Source organism: Anomalospiza imberbis, chromosome 6, assembly GCF_031753505.1.
Source record: "Anomalospiza imberbis isolate Cuckoo-Finch-1a 21T00152 chromosome 6, ASM3175350v1, whole genome shotgun sequence".
Classification (NCBI taxonomy): Eukaryota; Metazoa; Chordata; class Aves; order Passeriformes; family Viduidae; genus Anomalospiza; species Anomalospiza imberbis.
The window spans coordinates 39364397-39383757 of NC_089686.1; the positions used below are offsets into that span (position 1 = coordinate 39364397).

General features: G+C 43.7%; 1 protein-coding gene across 6 annotated transcripts in view; it reads left to right on the forward strand.

Annotated features, from left to right (window-relative positions):
- NR1H3 (nuclear receptor subfamily 1 group H member 3) overlaps positions 1–19361 on the forward strand; it is a 31484-nt gene that overhangs the window by 1024 nt on the left and 11099 nt on the right. For 2 of the 6 annotated variants that reach the window (XM_068193660.1, XM_068193665.1), the window contains exons 1-2: positions 743–898; positions 17508–17751. In XM_068193660.1, the coding sequence (XP_068049761.1) occupies positions 17634–17751 (118 nt within the window). In that variant the 5' untranslated portion in view covers positions 743–898; positions 17508–17633. Of the gene's footprint in view, positions 1–742; positions 899–3704; positions 3728–6276; positions 6300–17507; positions 17752–19361 lie in introns of those variants that run through there. The other 4 variants (XM_068193663.1, XM_068193661.1, XM_068193662.1 and 1 more) reach the window with 3 other exon arrangements.

The following is a 19361-nucleotide window of genomic DNA, read 5'->3' on the forward strand; positions in this document are numbered from 1 at the left end:
GCTTACTTAGTGTTTATCTCCACGCAGAAGTGCATAGAGGGAGGTGAATGAGGTTCTCGGCTTTCTCTTTTTTAAGAAAAGAAGGAAACATGGCTCTCGCATTTGCAAAGAAGTCTTGGAGGCATGAGTTTGCAATGTCAGAAAATTGTGTGTAAGGTCTCAATAATTCAAGCCAATCCCTATCCCAGAGCAACCCCCTGCATCATAAGCATTGAAGCCATGTAACTTGAGGGTGCCAAATTGTTTGTGAAGCAGGGGGGTTATTTCAGGGCAGGGTTGGTGCAATACACGAGGCTCAGCTGGACAGAATAACGTGTTTAATTTGCTCATGCTCGAATGCTTAGTGAATTTAAACTGAATTATATTTCCTATCTGTAGGACAGCGCGAAGCCGCGTTCTTTTTTTTTTTTTTTTTTTTTTTTTTTTCTTTGTTTACCGATACCGCACCACTGAGGAAATTCTCGGCCAGTGCTGGCAGGAAAAGGTTCTCTGCGGAGGGAGAACGCGCGCCGTTCCTGCGGCACCTGCTTTGGGATTGTTCTGTTGTTGCTGCTGGTTTTGCTCCGCCGCTGCGGGCAGGCGGTGAGGCCGGCGGGCGCGGCGCGGGAGGGGGCTCCGTGCCCCCGTGCGGTCCCACCGCCCGGGAATCACCCGCGCCGGAGCCTTCGCGTCCCGCGGGACCCGCGGGGGCGGAGCGGGGCGGGCGGCGCCTGCACGTGACCCGGGCCCGCGTGACATCACGGCAGCTCCGCCGCGGCGCCGGGAAGAACGCCGGGAAGAACGCCGGCAGGAGCGCCGGGAGCAGCGCCGGGCCGGGCCGCCCCTCCCGCCCGCGGCTCGGGCACCTGCGCCACGGGGGGCGGCGGCCGCGCGTCGCCGGGAGCCGCGGCCCGCGCCGGTAACTTTTCGCGCTGGCTCTGGGGGCGGCGGCGTCTCCTTCTCGCCGCCCGCGGGGCCGTGACTCACGGCGGGGGACGTGGACGCGCTGTCCCGCCCCGCGGCCTGCGCCGGCCCGAGCGTCGCAGCGTTCCTTGCGACCCGGAGCCGGCGGCGCAGCGCCGCCCGCCCGCGTCGTGCTGCCGGCCGCGCCGGGCCGGGCCGGGCGGCGCTGGAAGGTGCTGGAAGGAAGAGGGACGGCGGCGGCCCGTCCCGCTGAGGCACCCGTGGCCTGGCGGGGTGCGGGCCGGGCTGGCGGCGTCACCCGAGGGGGGCCCGGCGGACGGGAGGGAAGGGGTCACGCTCTCGGCCTGGGTCGGAGTCCAGCGCCGGCCGTAATGCGCGGTGTCTGCCGGCGGGGACTGAGCGGTCGCGCTGTCGGAGAGAGTCCCTTTGCTAAGGGGGTCGGAGGCGTCGGGGGAGCGGTGTCAGTTTCTCGTGGCTGTTGTCGTGCATCTGAAGAGCCCGATTTTCTGTCTGCTGTCTCCGGACGTGCTGTCAGGAGATGTTTACTTGCTTTATGGTGACTTGTTAGCTTTCCTCTCTGCTCAACTTTAAGTTCTCTGTGTCATTCACCTGTTGCATCCTGTCAACCCAGGTCGCGAGTTTTCCAGGACAGAAACTTGTCAGTACGGCTGTTAGCTTGCATGGTGCTGTTAAAAGGTAACTTTGCTTACACTGGAGGTTACTCTTCATTGTGCCGTTTCACTGAAGTTTATGCTGCTGAAGTCCACAGATCTGTCAAGATAGGATTTCATTATGGGCTGGAAGCAAACTTTGGATCACTGGTGAAAGAGAAATGCTCTATCTCCTGAAAATTCCTTCCCTTCTTTTCTCTTTCCTAAAGGGACAGCTGGGCTCTTCCCTGCAAGGCTTTTTTGAGGGAGTCTCCAACACTGAGTCACGTTTCTGACTAACAGCTTGGATCACTGTGTGTCAGACTGTTTCTGGCTATGACTGCAGGTTATGTTTGTCTGTAGGGAAGAGTCTTCTTGGATCTGCTTCGTGTTCCTAGGTACATGGAGTTGATCTGCTGTTCCTGAGTGTCAGAGAGAAGGCTATACCTGAGGACAGACAAAAGAGAACAGAAAACCTGGCTTTTATTTCCTTTACTGAGTGGTGGGCTTGATTTTTTTTAATTGAGTCTGAGTGAAATCATAACCCCCTTGCTGAAGTAGAAAAATATTCCTTAATATTTTAATTAGGGAAACAAAAACAGTTTGAAAACTTCAGCCAGTTGTTCCTGAACTCTAGCCTTCTATCGTTTGGGTTGTGAAATGAGGGCATTGGACGTGGTACACATTGTGCCAGGACCAGGTGGAGATTGGCCTTGCTACGCTTCTTTATCACTGCACCTGTGGCATATTCACCAGAAGATACTGCTGCTGCAAGGCTCCTGAGGACAGATAGACTTGTGGCTTCCTGGTGTGATCCCTTTTTGGAATCTAGCACTTGCAGTGATACTTCTCTCTCATACATGATTATGTCCATGCATTCTTTTTTGTACAGGAAGGCCACCTTTTGCAGGAGAAAAACCAGGGTGAAAATATTTAACAGCTTTCTCCCAGACCCCCCAAAATAAAAGGCGGAGAAAATAAACCTAAACCAGCCTGAGGGGGGATAGAAAATGGGTCATTGTGGAGCTCCATGGGAGTTCTGTAGCTGCCAGAGGAAACTTGCAGCTACTCATGTTGTGAAGGGATGCAGGGAGAAGTACCACAGCAGGGACTATATATATATATATAAATTGCCTAATCTAAAAAAATAGGGACAGGAAACTTTATCACAGAATTAGTGTGTCCTGGCAGTGTGCCTGGGGTTGCTCTCGCTTGCTGTTTCCAGTTACTGCTGCTGCAGCTCCCTGTGCCTTGTCAGCATGTTTTCCTCACCAGCTGGCTGTGCAGGGAGGCAGGGGGAGGCTATGCAGGACAGGCGTGCAGCCGTACAAATACAGAGCAGGAGTCTGCTGCCTTGTCCCTGTCTTACACCTGCAGGAAGAGTCGTATTTCCAGTGTGGTAAAGTGCATTTGATTGCTATGACTTTCTTTTCCTTTCTCTTGGATTAGTTCTCACTTGTTCTGAGGTAAACAGAAGAAATTTTGCTGCTGTTGAATGTTAGATCAAGAGGTGATGGTCTCACATCTTAGAAGTATGTCTCTTGTAACTAGATCTGGCCCGTGATTGTATGGCTGTCAAGACTGTCAAGTTTTCAAAATTTCAAGTTTTGAATTTAAAAATCTTTTACTGTTGCTGTTTTTCAGAAGTTGTGATTCCATCTGTCTAAGGAAGAGTATAGAATATAAGGTGCTTTGTCTTGGGTGCATTGAAGGATGATCCTACTTTCTGCTCTGGAAGCAGCTGCTGTGAAAGTCTCATTGTTGCAGATGTGTGGGCCTTTGCATGTTGAATAGGAAAGCTTATCAGATTGTTTGTCACTCTCCCTCTTTTCCCTCCCCCACTAAGTAATGAGATTCTCACACCTGACAGCCTTGGAGAAAAGTCGGTCTTCCAGAACTGTCATAGGTGTTCCTGCCCATTGTGGTGGGGGTTGAACCTACTTGATTTTTGAGGCCCATTCGAAAACATTTTATGATTCTCTACAAAAATACCTTGTTTCGTTGGGGGAGAATGTTCTGCTGATCTCCTGTAGGATGTGTTAACTTGTTTTCCTTACAGCATAATAACTCAGGAAGGCAGAGTCACATTCTCTTGGCTGTGGAAACTGTCTAGGTGTGAAGGAATTTCATCTTAGGAGGGAATTCAGGGGAGTGCTTCCTTCCAATAGGTACGGGTTTGCATTAAGGCTTATAAACAGGTTGAACTTGGTCATTAGATCATACTTCTGCTAGTATACAAGTACTGTGTTTGACTTAACATTTTCATTGTAGTTACTTCAGGTTTGAGAGATGTATTTAATATTGTTAAATGGAAAGAGGCTGTCCATGTTCAGTTAGACCTTAAAAATATAGCAGTTAGAAATGATGCAATGGCTTTCTTTAGCATTCCTGTGTCAATATTGTTCTGTGATTTCCTGCTCGTGACCAAATACTTTTTTTTCCATATTTGGAACATAGACAAATTTCTCTCTTGTGTTCCCACCGAAAGGGAGACACCCCTAAAGCTAGTGTAACTTGTACTTTTGTATCTGGAGATCTCAAAACTAGATTTCCTGTAAAGCAAAATTACTTGCTTTATGGAGTGTCAAAAAGAAAATATTAAGGTGATTTACTTAATTTTGGTGTAATACTATAAATCACTTTGAAGTATGCACTGTCAAACTCTTAACAATCTTATTTGGGAAGAACAAAGGTTAACTAAGGTAGTGCACAGAGGAGAGCAGAGCGATGCAGATCTTCCCAGTAGGTTTAAGGAGGGGAAAAAAAAGTTTATTTAGTGGGGAGTCAGTGAAGAAGTGAAGAGAAAATGTTAGAGGATGAGAAATCTAATTCTTGTTTTGAGCAGACCAAAACTAGTGTTAAGTAGGAGAACTATCTTGTGGGATGTAATCTAATTCTTGTTTTGAGCAGACCAAAACTAGTGTTAAGTAGGAGAACTATCCTGTGGGATGTGAGAATTGAAGCAATTTAAAAGCCATGTTGCAGAGTCAGGTTATATTGTGTACTCATAGAAACCTCTCTGAGATGTAAATAAGGTGTTAGGTGAGTATCAGACTGATTGCTAAAGCACATGACTGACAAGAGAGTAGGTGTTTCCTGGCATATAAGGCTTTCTAGTTTGTTTTAAGATTTAAAAAATATTGGCAAATATGCTCATAAAATTTCTTGAAACCAATAGTGCATGGAAGTCATGTCCTTTCTCCCTCTAGGGAGCAGGGCACTGTTGGCCCACTGGTCATCCTGCAGCTATGAGGCAAACAAGGTCGATTGGTTTAAATCAAGGCTTCCCACTTGCTGATAGAAATCATGATTAAAGTTAGTGATTTAAATAATTAATTTAACGTTTGTTTTGCATTTGGTAATTTCTTAAAAGGCAGCTTTAGTGTAATCAGTTAGGCTCATCTATTACTGCTTCTTGCCAAACACAACGATACAGTGTATATGCATACATCTATTTATGCTATTATATCACAGAAAATGTTTACATTACAAAATGGTCAGTTGTAATTACTGGGTGAATTTCTTTCCTCATGACTTGTAAAAAACTGCATTTGAATAAAAAGGTCAAATCAAATACGCACTTTTTAATACTTATACTATAGTCACACAAATCATGCACTGGATACATAAGAGAAAATATGCTTGCTGGAGTATGCTATTAAATAACTGATTCTATCAGGGGTCTTTAGCAGAACGAACTGGTTAGTTTTGGTAATTGTCTCTTTCCAGATCTTAGAATGAGCATAACTCTTGGTTCCTTGTCTTGTTTTCTTTGGAGATTGTAAGAGAGAGGTACCTCCCACCCATTTTATACTGCCTGCACCAGCTTTGAGTGAACTGAACTAATTTAATAAGTGAATTGAAGAAACTAATCTCTCTGTGTTTTTAAGGAAGAACTGTTTTGTACTGACTCTGCAGACTTTGTGACTTTCTTGAGTTTAGGAGTTAGACTTTTTAAACAATATCCAGTAGCCATGTCCTGCTTGAATGGGGTCTTTGTGTGTTTGTTTAAATGGTTGTTTTAGATTTCATCATAAATTGCCATTAACTTAGAAAATAAATTAACAAGTATAATCTTGTAAACTATGTGTAAAACCAGTTTAAAGGAAAATGTTTGGAATTTAAGTAGTCTCATCTAGAGCACTTATGAAATGAGTGTGAACAGGTAGGCTTCTGTAACAGCTCTGTAGTATGTCTTGGTTGCCACAGACATACATGCAGAAATGTGCCAGCCCCCAAAGGACTCCACATGCCTTGCCAGAGATTTTTGCTGGAGGATTTCACAGCCAGAGATGCACACGTAGTGGCTTTTTGCACGTCTCACATGCAGAAGCTCACATGCAGCTTTGTGTGGGCACATGAACTTGCACTGGAACAGCCTTTGGGACTTGCTGTGGTGGTGCATGCCTTGACATGCAGGCACACATGCACATTCAGAGTCCTGTGGGCAGCCTTCAGCACTGTGCATTGACTTGCATGAGAAGTGCTACCGAGGCAGGGCAGCTCAGCTCAGCCAGCTGCAAGTTCCAAGAGTAGAAGGAGAAGCTGTCACCTGGCCCTCAAACAACAACTTTGTGCTTCCAGTCTTCTGACTGACTGCTTCCCACCTTTGGCTGTTGTGTGCAGGAAAGGAATAATATGCTGATTTCTGTGAAAGGGCTAGGAAGAAGTTCAAAAATGGCTTTTGTGTTTGCAGCTGGTGAGATGGACATTCTCAGGCATCTGCATGTCTGGACAGGAAGCCAGGCAAGGATATGATAGGTAAGGATATGATTTAAGGTCCATATAGCATGAGGACAGGCAAGGTTGCACTAATGCACCTTTAAGGAAGGTGTCAGAACCCCTTCCTTAGCAATGGAAGAGGGAACTTCTGTTGTGAGGAGTGTTTTAAAATGAAAAATAAAAATTTAAAATGTAAGATATAAAATAATTATAGATCATACAAGGTAGCCTCTGTTATGAGAGTGTGTCTGGGAAGCAGGGACATAACTTTCTGGCCTGTATGGGACTGAAGAAAAATTGTTCCTTGATCTGCAGAAAGCTCCCAAGCTGCTGTTTGTTCTTGTAGAAATTGAACAGGACTGGAGAAAGGAGAAACCTTTGCCTGAAGAAAACATTCCTTTTCTCCCTATCAGTTGTACTTTGAGGGCATTTTCTAAAGTGCTGCTTTTAAGCAGCAGACTGGGGGTGAAGGTTGAAGAAAAAACCAAGAGACTGCAGACTTTTTTCTCCCTTGTTTCAGTATCATCTTCCACTGCTACTCCCTGATACTTGCTCTGGGTGGTGCCTTTAGCAGTGTCCCAGAATCAGTGGGCCATCCACACCCTTCTTCCTTGTCACAAGGATCAAAATAAGAAATGGAGCCACTTGTTGGCTTAGTCCCATTGCCTACTCCTACACACTTGTACATGTATTGCATTTTGCAGCCTCGATCTTGGATTTGCACTTATTTCTGAGAAGTCAAGGTTATAGGAGCGCTCTGATAGGATAACGCGTGCTGGCTTCCTGCAGACCCTGCTGGAGCATCAGTCTTGGCAGGCTCACTGGTTTCTCATTTGTCCATGGGTCATGTGTGATGGGATGGCTTTCTTCTTGTGGCAGGGTTGTGCCAGAGTTGGGAATAGACTGCACTCGTGCAGCAGGATGCTTGTGACAAACTCCAATGGTCTGATGGTTACGTTCTTTTGCATTTTTCTGTTAAAACCTTTGTGCAGACTTTCAGTCTGTTCTGAGCTGTTATTGGGGCAATAGGAAAAGATTGGTCTGTTAGCACCTCTGTTCTCTTTGTACCTTGGTACTGCACTTAGTGCATGGAGGAGGGTGAGGCCTCCTGGGCACTTGGAGACAACCTGTGAGGAGAGTCGGTTGGCTCTGTTTTCCCCTCTGGTGGATGTGCCGGCAGTGCAGCCATTTCACTGGCTGGGGTTTGAGTGGTGGATTCTGTCCGGCTCTGGACTGTTTTTGAGCTGAGTATTTGTGGTGATGTCAGGCAGTGTGAGAAGGGAACATGACTTGGCAGGACAAAGTCTGCAGAAAGTTCAGCTCCACATTTGGCCAAGAGCCTTGAAAGCAATGAGATCGACACACACATTCTGCTACACAGCCTATCACACGCCCTCTCACATGCTCCCTTCCTGTCACACAGATCTCTTTATCTCATTTTCAGACCTTTAACCCTTCCCTCCTAGCTTCTGCTTGGTGGGTTTATAAAACTCAGAAATCCTCCTTATTTTGTTGATACTGTACCTTGTAAGGGTTCAGTTGCAATGACCCCAAAGAAGAAGTAGCCTATACAGGCCAGTATCCAGAAGAGTAGTCAAAAGGAGGGCAAGTTTACTTTGCAGCAAAGCTCTTAATAGTCCTTTATTCTGACCTGCACCCCTCTGCCAGTCTTCACTGTGTTTCTTGGCAGCTCTTCTCATCTCTCTCATTGCTCTGCTGCAGTCTTCTGCTGATTGATGTTTGGATATGTACATCTGCAACCCTGCCTCTCTCCTCCTGCTCTTCTAAGAGCAGTATTAGCAAAACCTGACAAAATAGATCTTGTTGATGCTTGAGTGGGGAATAGACTATCAGTCGGGCTTACTCTGAAGCAGTTTAAGACTCTGTTACGGTATTCCTCTGATGTGTTCTGTATATGGGTATTTCTGTAGTACTGTAATTTCTTCCTGACCTCTGTGCTACATCTAGGGATGATCCTTCTATGAATGGGAATCAGTGCTTTTCCCCTACTGCCCTGAAGGGAATCTTAATGAGTTTCCTGCCTGTTTTGCAATCCAGTACTGTATTTCTGCTTTGCCTGTGAGCGGTAGTATTTGTTGTGATTGATGCTTTTGGATGGAATGGTGCTTGGATACAAAGTGTTACATAGAGACATTACTAAGAAGTTGCTTCCCAGAAGCAATCTTGTATCAGTTATGGTGATGTGTAGGGTGCTGATGGAAGTACTCCTGGGGTGGGAGGAAAGGAGGAAGTCAGAAAAATGAACAAACAATTTTACTGTAAGCAGCCCTCCCCTTCTCTTCTTTCCTCTTCTGCCTCTCTTTTTCATGTCTTCTAATTTCATAGCTGGTAGAGGATGGAGAAGACCAGTTTGAAAGAGAACGTAGTCTGGACAAGGGATAGGAGTTGAAGGCTTTTAAGTGCTCTTTTTGGCTTTGCCATGATTTATGCTATGGCTTTATGTGTCTTTTGTCATCATGTCTTTCTGATAAAATGGTGCAGCTGCTTATTTTTTGCTTTTATCTGTTTTAGTAACTCAGTGCAGTTAGTGGACTGTGCCATGTTCCTGCTCAGAGGAGTCAACAGCAGTTTGAGGTTCAGTGTTGAAGAGATGCACTGAGACAGCCTGGGGAGCAGAGGAGATTTCCCTTGATAAAAAGTGCTTAGCTAGAATAGGCCAATAGGATCATGAAATATCATTCCCATACTGCATAGTTGAGATGAAATATTTTTTTAAGGAAACAATCAGGTAAAAAAAACCCAGTAGGTTGTGGGATTATTTATCATGACCATTTTCTATATTCAGAAAAAAGGGCTGCAGTGCTCTTTTCTGGACATAATCTTATTGGTCCTCTTACTCCTTATGGACTAGTTTTAGCCCTTTTCCCTGGCATTTTCACTACCAGGATGTTATTTTGGGTTTGTTTGTTTGTTTTGTGGTTTTTTGTTGTTGGTTTTTTTTTTTTTTTTTGAAAGTTCTGATCTTTTGCTTCAGATGGGAAATAGCATTGGGTTGACATCTCAAATCTGCTGTGAATCAGACTCATGTTTCCCTGAAGCCAGGCTGTAACATCTGTCGGACTAATGGTCATAAAGGAGGCATGTAGGATCTATGGTAGAGTTTTTGTTCTGTAATATGGTGCTCCCAGGAAAGTCCACAATCATTGAAGAGAGGCTTCTCTAATTCTCCCCACTCTGTTCCAACTTCTGTGCAAGCTCCATTTAAAAAAAAACAGCTTTTTGGACCTAGTTGGTTATTGTCATTGCTTCTGATCTTGGTGACACTAGTACTTCTTGTATTTTAAACTTTGTTCTCTGGGAAGACAAAGGAAGCTCTGAGTTATAAAACTGTTGCTTCGAAGAATGCCTGACTCTTATGTTTTGCAGAGCTATGTATAATTGTGCAGAACAAGATATTGATGGCTGAGTAAATATAGAGGAGGCATCCAGAACGAAACTGAGTCTGTGCTCCTGTTTTCCATGATGTCATGCAGTGGCATTTATAAAGAAACAGAGGTGTTGGGGTCAGATTGCATTTTTGGCCTTCAAGTAGGATGTGATGAGCTATCACTGCATGAAGGGTGTGTAAGAGCTGGTCAGCAGCAGGATTAATGAGCTGCAGACACCTCAACTTTAATTTTCCAAATGGAAGGGGGATTTAGTTAGCAGATTATTTTATGGTAAGAAGTTTTGTTGGTTGCTTGAACACTTTTGTTTTATTCTTTTTTTTTTTTTTTTTTTTTGGTTAGTAATGTGTGTATCTGGTGCTGTGGTTAGAAATGTGAAGGAATGACACTATTAGCCAATACAGGGACCCTAGAAAGAAAAACAGACAGGTGAACCTAAACCACATTTGCATAGATACATGTGCTAGGGGAAAAAGGACTTACTGCTAGGATAGCTAAATTTGCTTGGAGAAATTGAGTGCTACTGGCAAAAGAATGGTGTTTCCAATTTAAAGTGAGTTTCCATAGGGAAAAATTGCTACTACAGGTGATGCAGACACATTCTGTGGACAAGGACCTAGGCTGGATTCTCGCCCTTCTGCTTCCCCAGAAGTGGCACAGAGCTGCCCCTTTGTTTTCTGTTAGCAGGAAGGGGCAACTGCTCTGCGTGTTTCATCCTCCTGGGAGGAGCACAGATGGAATTTTTCCTGTAGGAAGCCCCTATCAGAGACTCAGTCATGCTTCCTGCCATCTGAAGGTCGGTGCTGATAGTGGTGTTGAGCTGTCAGTGAGCTGGAGTCGTGGCCAGATGTAGGGGATTATTGCAGTTCAGCTACAAACAGCAAGTTCTGTTCATGTTCATCCCTGTGAGTGCTGCAGAAGTTGGTGTCCCTCTGAAGTGACTCTGCTTTGTCTCCTCCCCATGTTGGGAAACTGGCTACACAGCTCATCTGGCCAGACAGAACTGAGGAGGGATGGCTTGTTGTTTTACAGGATGGCTTGGAGGGGAGGATGGAGGGATGCTGCTACTGTCACATCTTCCTTGCTGTAAGCCTGTGCATACCCTGGTTTTGGCCATTCCTGAGGTGGCTATACTCTAGGCTAGCCAGAAACTTGAAAGCTGAGGTGACAATAGAAAGCCTAGAAGGGGTTAGAGATTTTTATTATCCAGATCAGGGTTGTGTTGTTTTCCAGAGTTCAAAGGAACTTCTGTCAATGGCCTTTTAAAGGAATTTCATGGCAGCAAGGTGGCTACATCACTCCTGATATGATTTATTATTCATTTCCAGTTCATTAACCAGGGAAAAGTCTTCTTACCATAATCCCTTCCTCCCTCTTCTTGTTTCCCTCCCTTCTCTCTCTTCCCTTCCTTCTTCTCACTCTTCCCCTATCCTCTTGTCTGCCTTTTTCTGTTTCCCGTTGTCAGAGGGACTAATATTTCCTTGCAAACAGGAAGAGAGGCAGGAGCAGCCCTGTGTGCAGTGTGAATGAACTCCAGTAACCTCGTCTCCTTTCTCCTCCACTCAGTTGCAGAACCAAGGACATCTGGCAGTTGGGAGAGAGGGAGGGAGGAAAAGTAAAGGCACAGTCCATTTCAGGATCTTACCCACCCTGAAAGTAGTCACATGTATGCTTTCTTTTCCTCTTGCTCCTTGTGTTGACATGGCTCTCTTTAATCAGAAAGAAACCAAGAGGTGAAGGGAAGGGCAAACCCAAAACATCAGCCTTTGCCAGGCAAGGTATAATGAGGGGCAGGTGAGAGAGCAGGGAGCACCCGCTTCTGGATGAAGCATGTGAGCAGGAGAGCTGACTTGCAAACCAGTTGCTGTTAGGGGTGAGCTTTGCAGAGCCCGTAGTTCCCTGGGTGGGACTGGAGTCGGTGCATTTCGTCATCATCTGATTTAAAAATTGGGAAGCCATGTTTCCAAAAGGAGGGGAGTCCACAGGTTCTGCAGGAAAGAAACAAATATTGTAGTCTGCAGATCGTGGAGAAGGAGCAGGTTTGGTTTTTTGGACTTTTTATGTGGAGCAAAGCAGAAGTACTTTGAGCTTGTTCTGCCCTGTTTTATTGCATTGTGTTTGGTCATACAGTTGTGCCTTAAGATTCTAATTCACTTTGCTAACCCATTTGTTCACTTGTTTCAGTCCTACATTCCTTCTTGCCTTATGTAGGGTGAAACTGGCTTGGAACTCCTGTTGCTGCCATTGTTTGTTTATAATAGACACTTCACCCACAGAATAGCTAAGTCATATTAAGTTCAGATTCATAAATGTCCATAGAACTCCTTGTATTTTGGTTGTAATTATAAGGTCTAATTCTAGAAGGAAAGTTATGAAGACTTCCAGTCTCCCAGAACTCAGCTTTAGGATGTTTTTCTGTAATAACCAGACCTTTCCTTTCTCAGTGTTCTTTCAGACGTACTGTCTTTCAGAGTAACACCTTTCAGGAAATCATAGTTACACCTTTCTTCTCTTCCCAGTACTCTTTCAACCAAGTGACATACATTTGTTTATTTTAATCTTTTCAGTTGTTAGTCACTTCTGCTGTTGTTCTCTGAACTTTGTGGTGGTTTCCATGCCTGACCTGGGTAGGAGACAGCGTGCCTTGTATTGAGACCAAATGAAACCCAGAGAGAGCTGGGTGCTACAGTGAGCCCACTTCAAAGAGAGAGACAAATGCCTGGGCAAAGACCATGCCAGGAATCAGCAAAGTTATGGGTAATAAAGGAGTTGGTTAGCAGCAGGAGTAAAACCCAAAGTAAGATGGGGGACAGGGGGAGGGAGGCAGGCTTTGGAAATGAGCTAGGGAGGGAGAGGTGGTGATTAAGACCCTTAATTTGAGGGCAAGAGACCAGAATGCAGCAGCGTAGCTGGGAGTGACTTGTAGGACTCTTCTGCATAATTGTCAGTGGTGGCAAACAACTTAAAAGGCTTACAAAGCAGTGCTACAGTCTTGGACAGCTGCTCATGGTCAGCTGAAACTTAGCTGGACAGCAAATGAAAGCAATCAGGATGCTGTAGCTGTTCTTTATCAGCTTGGGAATGATGGTGGCTCGCAAATTCTTTCCAGTTTGTGGTTGCCTTTGTGCTACTGGGAGATGGATATAGATAATGCAATTTCAAGCTGTGTCCCTGCAGTTCTCTAAGAGAGGGACTTACAGCAGGAGCACTGGACTAGTCTGTTCCCTGAGAGTTGCAGAACATTTTTCCATTCTTTGTAGACATACTGTTCAAAATCATTTACAGTATCCTGTTGCACTGCTTTTCACATTCTGCATTTTCGTGATTTGTCTCTCCCATTGTCAATCTGAAGTTATTACTTTTGCACATGAATTTTGACAGTTTTCACATATAATACTACTTCATTTTCAAAGCAACAGATTCATTTTCTGTCTTGAAAGGTACAAGGTGTCTTTTTCAACTTTTCCTAATTGAAACGTGTCATATGAATACAGTTGCCTCACTCATAGACCTGCTATCTATTTCAGCATTTTTTGAGAAATGTGATGATGTAGAGGAAAGGAAGAAGAATAGGCCAACATGAGCTGGGAATAATCTTTGTTTCTCTGAAACAGCTACAAGGTAGTACCAAGATCCTATGGAAGATTTGTGAAAATACTCTGGCTGCTACACTAGGCACAGTATAGGAAAAGCATTAGGTCACAAAACATGGTTACTCTGTATGAAAGGATTGGAACAGTGGTGCCTCTCAAGGGGCTTAGTTTTCTGCTGGTGCTGTAGAGTCCTGTGAAATCTCAGTATAACTGGTGTTTTCTTTTCTTGGCCATTTAGATCTGCAGCCAGCATCTGATACCCAAGGTAGCATTATCACTGTGTGAGTTGTGCATTTAGGTTTCAGCAGAGGTCATTATGCACTGCCGTGGGCCCAGATTTCAGAGATAAATGCTAGCAGCCAGTGTGAATCTATACTGCATGTCAGAGCACATGCAGAAGCCAAAATGCTTAATTATATCCCTACTTTAGTTACCTCTGAAAGATAGCCCTTCCTGTCAGATGTATTTGTTCACCAACAGCCTATTAAGGCCCATGCAGAGAGGTGCTGTCCTGCTGACACACCGTGAGCACAGTCATGCTAGCATATGTATGCAAACATGAGGTCTCTTCTGCTGATGCTGACACGCTGCAGAGTGGTTGCTTGTGATTCATTACAGAACTGAAACATAGCTATATATGTTTGCCTTGGCAGAATCTGTAGGATATTGTAATTTACAGGGCCAGGACTGCGATGAGTAAATCCTGTTTTGAAGGATCACAGAGACTTGAACAAACTTCCTAAAAAAGCTACTCTTTCCTCAGAGCATCTATTATTTGGAGGTAAAGGGCTTGTTGTACTGTTCCTCTGATTGTTCATATGTTACACAGTACAGTTTCTTCAGAGATGTGCTTGCATCTGGTCTGGTTCTTGATCCTTGAACTCCTCACAGAAAGTGCCGAACTAAGAATACCAGGAAGAGGACAGCGCTCTTCAGCAGAAGTGTCACACTAACTGCATTTGGCTCATTTGGTTTCTGTATATTCTGTGCTGCCCAGTGGTATCTCCTTTGCTTGTCCTCAATGAATGTGGGACAATAGTTTGGTATGTTCTGCACCTTAGTCTGTTGATGACAGGTCAGATCAAAGTCTTCCAGAAGAATGTGTAAGTGCTTCAGCTGGCTTAGAGGAGGACTCAGCTGAGGGAATAGGATGAGATTGTTGCTGGAGGAAGTGATGAATGTTTCTGACAATCTCTCTTGCAAGAGGTGCAAGAGGCAGGGCTGCCGTCTTTAGTCTCTGAAAAAAACAGTACTTTGTTGTAACGGTGCTGACCTGGAGACCATCGGTATCTGAGTTGTTCTGTTTTCTCAGAAAAGAAGGGGAGATGGAAGAAATGGAGGAGGGTGAAGCTGATTTCAGACACTAAACAGAAGTGTTTAGTGTTATATTTGAGACATGGGTGGCAAGGGCTAGCAGAAATTTGTTTCCTTCAGCTTTTCATCTCTACCTGTTTCCTCACTGGAGTTTGTCTGCTCATCAGGTTACTCTCTTCAAGATGCTGCATTTGAGAGAAGTGATTTCTTCATCTTTTGTCACATGGCCAGTCCTGGTTTCTGAAACTGAAGGAGTTGAGACAGACAGTGGGAGGCAACACAGCTGACTGTGTTAAGAAGACAGTGTTCCCTCTTGCAGTTACGGCTTGCATCACCTTTCTGCATTTTTGGTTGAAGTGGTGGTGCAGGTTGGAAGGTGTGAATCTCTAATATTGTGATTATTAGTACAAAACTTGACAAGATTTTTGTCATGTAAAAACAATCCTCGTGCATTTCTGTGAAAACTAACCTCAGGCTTTATCACACAGCCTCTCACTTGTGTGCATGTGAGGAAAATGCTAGGTAGACTTCTTTACCTATCACCAGAGTGATGCTGTTCACAGTTAGGTCAGTTTTCCACAGCCTGCAAGTGTTATTATTGCACCTACAAAAGGAAAACTGCTCTGTCTTAGGAGCAGAGAAGACAAGTAACCTTTTCTATCTGGCCCATTCTGTTTTGGGAAGGTTGGAGGCTGGTGGATGTAGCAGGAACACATTGGGTAGTTCTACAGTGCAGAAAGTGACTTTTCTGTTGCTGTGTCCTGGATATGCACATGGATTTATATTCCCCTTCCTCCTTCTAGCTTGCAAGTCTCTCAGACAATCCCCTTTGTACTCCAGATGTCTCCCTGACAGCAAGTTTCACTCTTGCAATGTCAGTCATTGTGCAGATCACACAGTTCTGAAATCCCATCAGACTGTACCCTCCTCTTGTTTTCTGGGATAAGTTTCAGTTGAGGCAGGGATGCACTAAGAACGGGTCACTGTACTGAAGGCCTGGGCCTGAGCACTGTTAATCAGTCCCTCAGATAGGTGATCAAACCCTTCCTTTAAAAAATTGCTGCAGTAGGGCTGCTGGTGATTCATTCTGCACAATAATTAATCTTTGAGTGAGTCTTTTGCGTGGTTTAAAGGAATGTGGAGATGCAGAGGCTTACTCTTAGCTTTCTTGTTTCATGCCCAAACTTGTCCAGAGACATCTGTGTCAGCATTGGTGGGGAGCTTACATAGGACTAGGAATACAAAATGGGTTTGGATTTATTGCAGTAAAGTTCCTATCTCCATCTGATAGCTCTATGCTGCTTCCACAAGGTTTTCTGCTTCTGCAAGATTTCCTGGGGATACTTTTTTTAAAAAAAAAAGTTGATCACGGTAGCCACATTGTTCCTTTGAGGACTGTGAGTTTCTTCAAATTGGTTGCAAATCGCATCGGTTAGGTTGTACTCTCCCACAGTAGGACTTCCTTCTGTCTGTAGGTTTAAGTCCCGTATTTGCTGTCACTGCTTTTGTCCTAGACAGTCTTTCTCCAGCTCCCTTAGGGGGAGGGAGCTCTGAATTCCTGATGCAGTTTGAGGCTAGGTTTACAGATGTCACGTGAATTAATGTGCCCTGTGGGTTTTAACACCTGCGTCCACAGTGTAATTGGAGATGACAGGATCTCAGCAGGCCTGACAGTGTGACTTGCTTTTATACTTGATGCCTGCTTCAGAATTCTGGGAGGGGGTTTGTTTTTGGGAGCATTGCTTTCATCTTTGTTTTTGACATTCTGAGAAAAGTTGTGTGGTCTGATCTAAATACCAGGAGGAAAGAAGGGACCTGGGACAGTGGTTTTCTGCCTCTTCATGGTCAGCACTACAGTGTGTGAGGCATGCCCCTGCTTGCCTGATGCTCTTGTATCTGGGCTGCTTCAGAGCTTTCTGTCACCTCCTGTCTTTCAGAGACTGCTAGGCTTCCAGTCCTGAACTCAATCACTCAAACTGGTACAGGCCTTTCATGTCGTTGCTTTTTAAATCAGTTAATCTCTTTAGCTTGCATTGGTAAATCACTGAGTTAAGATCAACTGACGTTCAATCGGCTTAGGGGTGTTTACATGAGCAATTTGCATCAGTTTCACTGAATCTGCGATCAACTGAGTAGGGTCCTTTCTGTGCAGGTGGGGCTTTTTGGAAAAAGTGGTTGGATTTGCTTTCCAGTTTCAGGTTCTGTAGTGGAGTTAGGGCTGTGTAATGAAGATGCTTTTCAGTATGGTTTCTAGGTTCCACAAAAGAGTGTCTTCAGAAGATTGGTGGTGAATCCATTTCCTGAGAATGGCATCATGGCCATTTCCTATAGGGAGGATGCAAACTTTCAGTTTCTTGCTGTAGGTGAGGGGAGGATTTGTCATCTTATCTTTGATGCATCATCAACTTCTGTCAGTCTTTAGCTACTGATACTGAGAGGGAAATTCAATATTTTGTAGTTTGCTAAATAATTGTATGAAAAATCTCTTTTCTGATTTTCTGTATGCTCTGCAATACACACACCAAAATTCAGGGCAGCTGGCAGCGCTGAGCTATTTGTTACTGGAAGCTTTAACAAAGGCCACTGGATATAATGCCAGGAATTTCCCTCTTACACACTTGGAGAGGTCAGGGATGAAGTGCACTGGCAGTGTTGGTAGTAATGAAGACTTGTCTTGCTTTGATAAATCTGTTGGCAATGAAAGAATAGTTTTACACCAAGACATGCTAGTCTTGTACCTTTTACCACAGTTAGTTAAAATATTGCATTTTAAGAGTAAAAACATTTATAAAACAAAGCTCATTACGGAAATGAAATCTTGAAACTTGCTTGTGATACAGCATGTAATAGATTTTGGAAGTTAATAGTCTCAGTAGTTGAACTCTTGCCTCTTTTGCATCTGTTTGTTTTTTCCACAGGTACTTCCTGACTTTCAGTAGCAGAGAGAAACTAAGGACTTTAAAGATAGATGCCTGTCGCCCCTTGCTTGGCAGAAACAATGCTGCAGCGATGAGATTATAGGGAGCCCTTCCTGTGTGGCTTCCATGGGTCCCACTCAACTCAACACACAGGATCATGGGAAGAGGGTGGCAAGTGTATTTGAAATGGAGGAGGAAGGGCTTCCGCTCTTCTCTGGCTCAGAGAACCCCCCTGAGCATACAGGTATGCAAAAATTCTCACTAAATCTATGCAAGATAAAGGCTATCCGTTCCTTCAGCTGTAAGCAGAATTGATACTTGGCAAAATTTTAGGACAAGTTCTACTGTGCTTGAGGTACTCAGAGATGATGTTTAAGAATAGAGTCAGTTATTGATAGCTGAAGACTGGGTTTATCAAAGTGATAAATGCATTGAATATTTTGCTTATTTGATCTTCTAGAGACTAGAAGTCCAAGGCAGTAAGATAAAGTTTTTTTGGCCTTATCAAAAGCTGCTGAACAATAAAGCTTTACTACAGATGACAATCCAACAAGGGTAGGTGGTGCAAAGAAATCATAGGGTTTTGAAGGTTCAGTAGGAGTTTCTCCATGTGTTTCTATGCTAACTGAGAATGAAGAGTATCAGGCATAGAACTGAGATTCTGTAGTTAAAGCTGCTACTTATAGCCACAATCCTACACTTTCAAACTGTAAAAAGACAGTATAACATCTCTGGACAGTTAACACGAAGAAAAGGAAAGCATAAGTGCATAGGGCCATCATCTTCATGAAAATATGACACATTAATGTGTTTGCTCAGGAGTGAGGCAGTGGGCAATCTTAATATAAAACAAAGAGATAATCTGAACATTGGATGGGGACTCACCAATAGAGTAGAAGCAGAGTAGTTAAAAGGTGATATGAGATTATCCAATAAAAGTCCTTAAAATGGGTCTGAGGACTTGAAAGTGATGGATAGATTGTTTCCTTACGGAAATGGAAGGAAAAAAGACACAAAATGTAGAAAATATTTATTAAATAGGGAATCTACTGAGGAAGTAGGACCCTAATGAGAGCTAAAGGTTCAGAGGTGGCATTCATGCTTTCTTTATACATCTTATGTTATTTCTGTGTTATCTTTGACTACAGAAAATAACAATAATCATCTATATAACTAAAATGCTTCATGCTCAGAGATAGAAAGTAATTTGCATGGATCAAAGAATAAGCCTGTCTCAATAAAGCAGTCATAGAAAAGGTAATTAGAAATTTATGTAATGTCTTAAAGACAGCTAAGAAATCCAAAAGAGGGACAGATTTATCTGTGGAAGTCATTGGATTACTCTGCTGTTCCTCAGAAGCATATGAACATCACTTGAGGCTTCAGCAAAGTTGTTATACTAGTTAGTCCGCCATTACATGTGTTTATACTAAGTAATCTGAAATAACTGTAGGCATTGCATAATTTTTACTTGGTAGTATATTGTGTGAAGAGAAATATAGTTGAACAAGAGAGAAGAATATCAGAAATTTAACCTTTCTGATGACATTTTCTTGCTGTCTAGTCTGCAATGAGACGTGCATGCCAAAATGAGTGACCTCCAGGCCTCTGTAAAGTCAGTGGGATTGAAAATCAACACCAAGATACTCATGGCTGAAAACTTGTGTTGAGGAACACAAATAATAATGTCTGATCTAAAACTGGTTGCCATTTCAGGAACTTGAGCAGAATAGTAAATGTAAATGCAAGTAAGGACAGAAGTATTGGAAGAGTAAGTACAAAAATGAGGCCTGCAATTGTAACCCTGATGCTGATCAAGAAATGCAGTAGTCTTTTTCTTCAAACTAAGCAGTA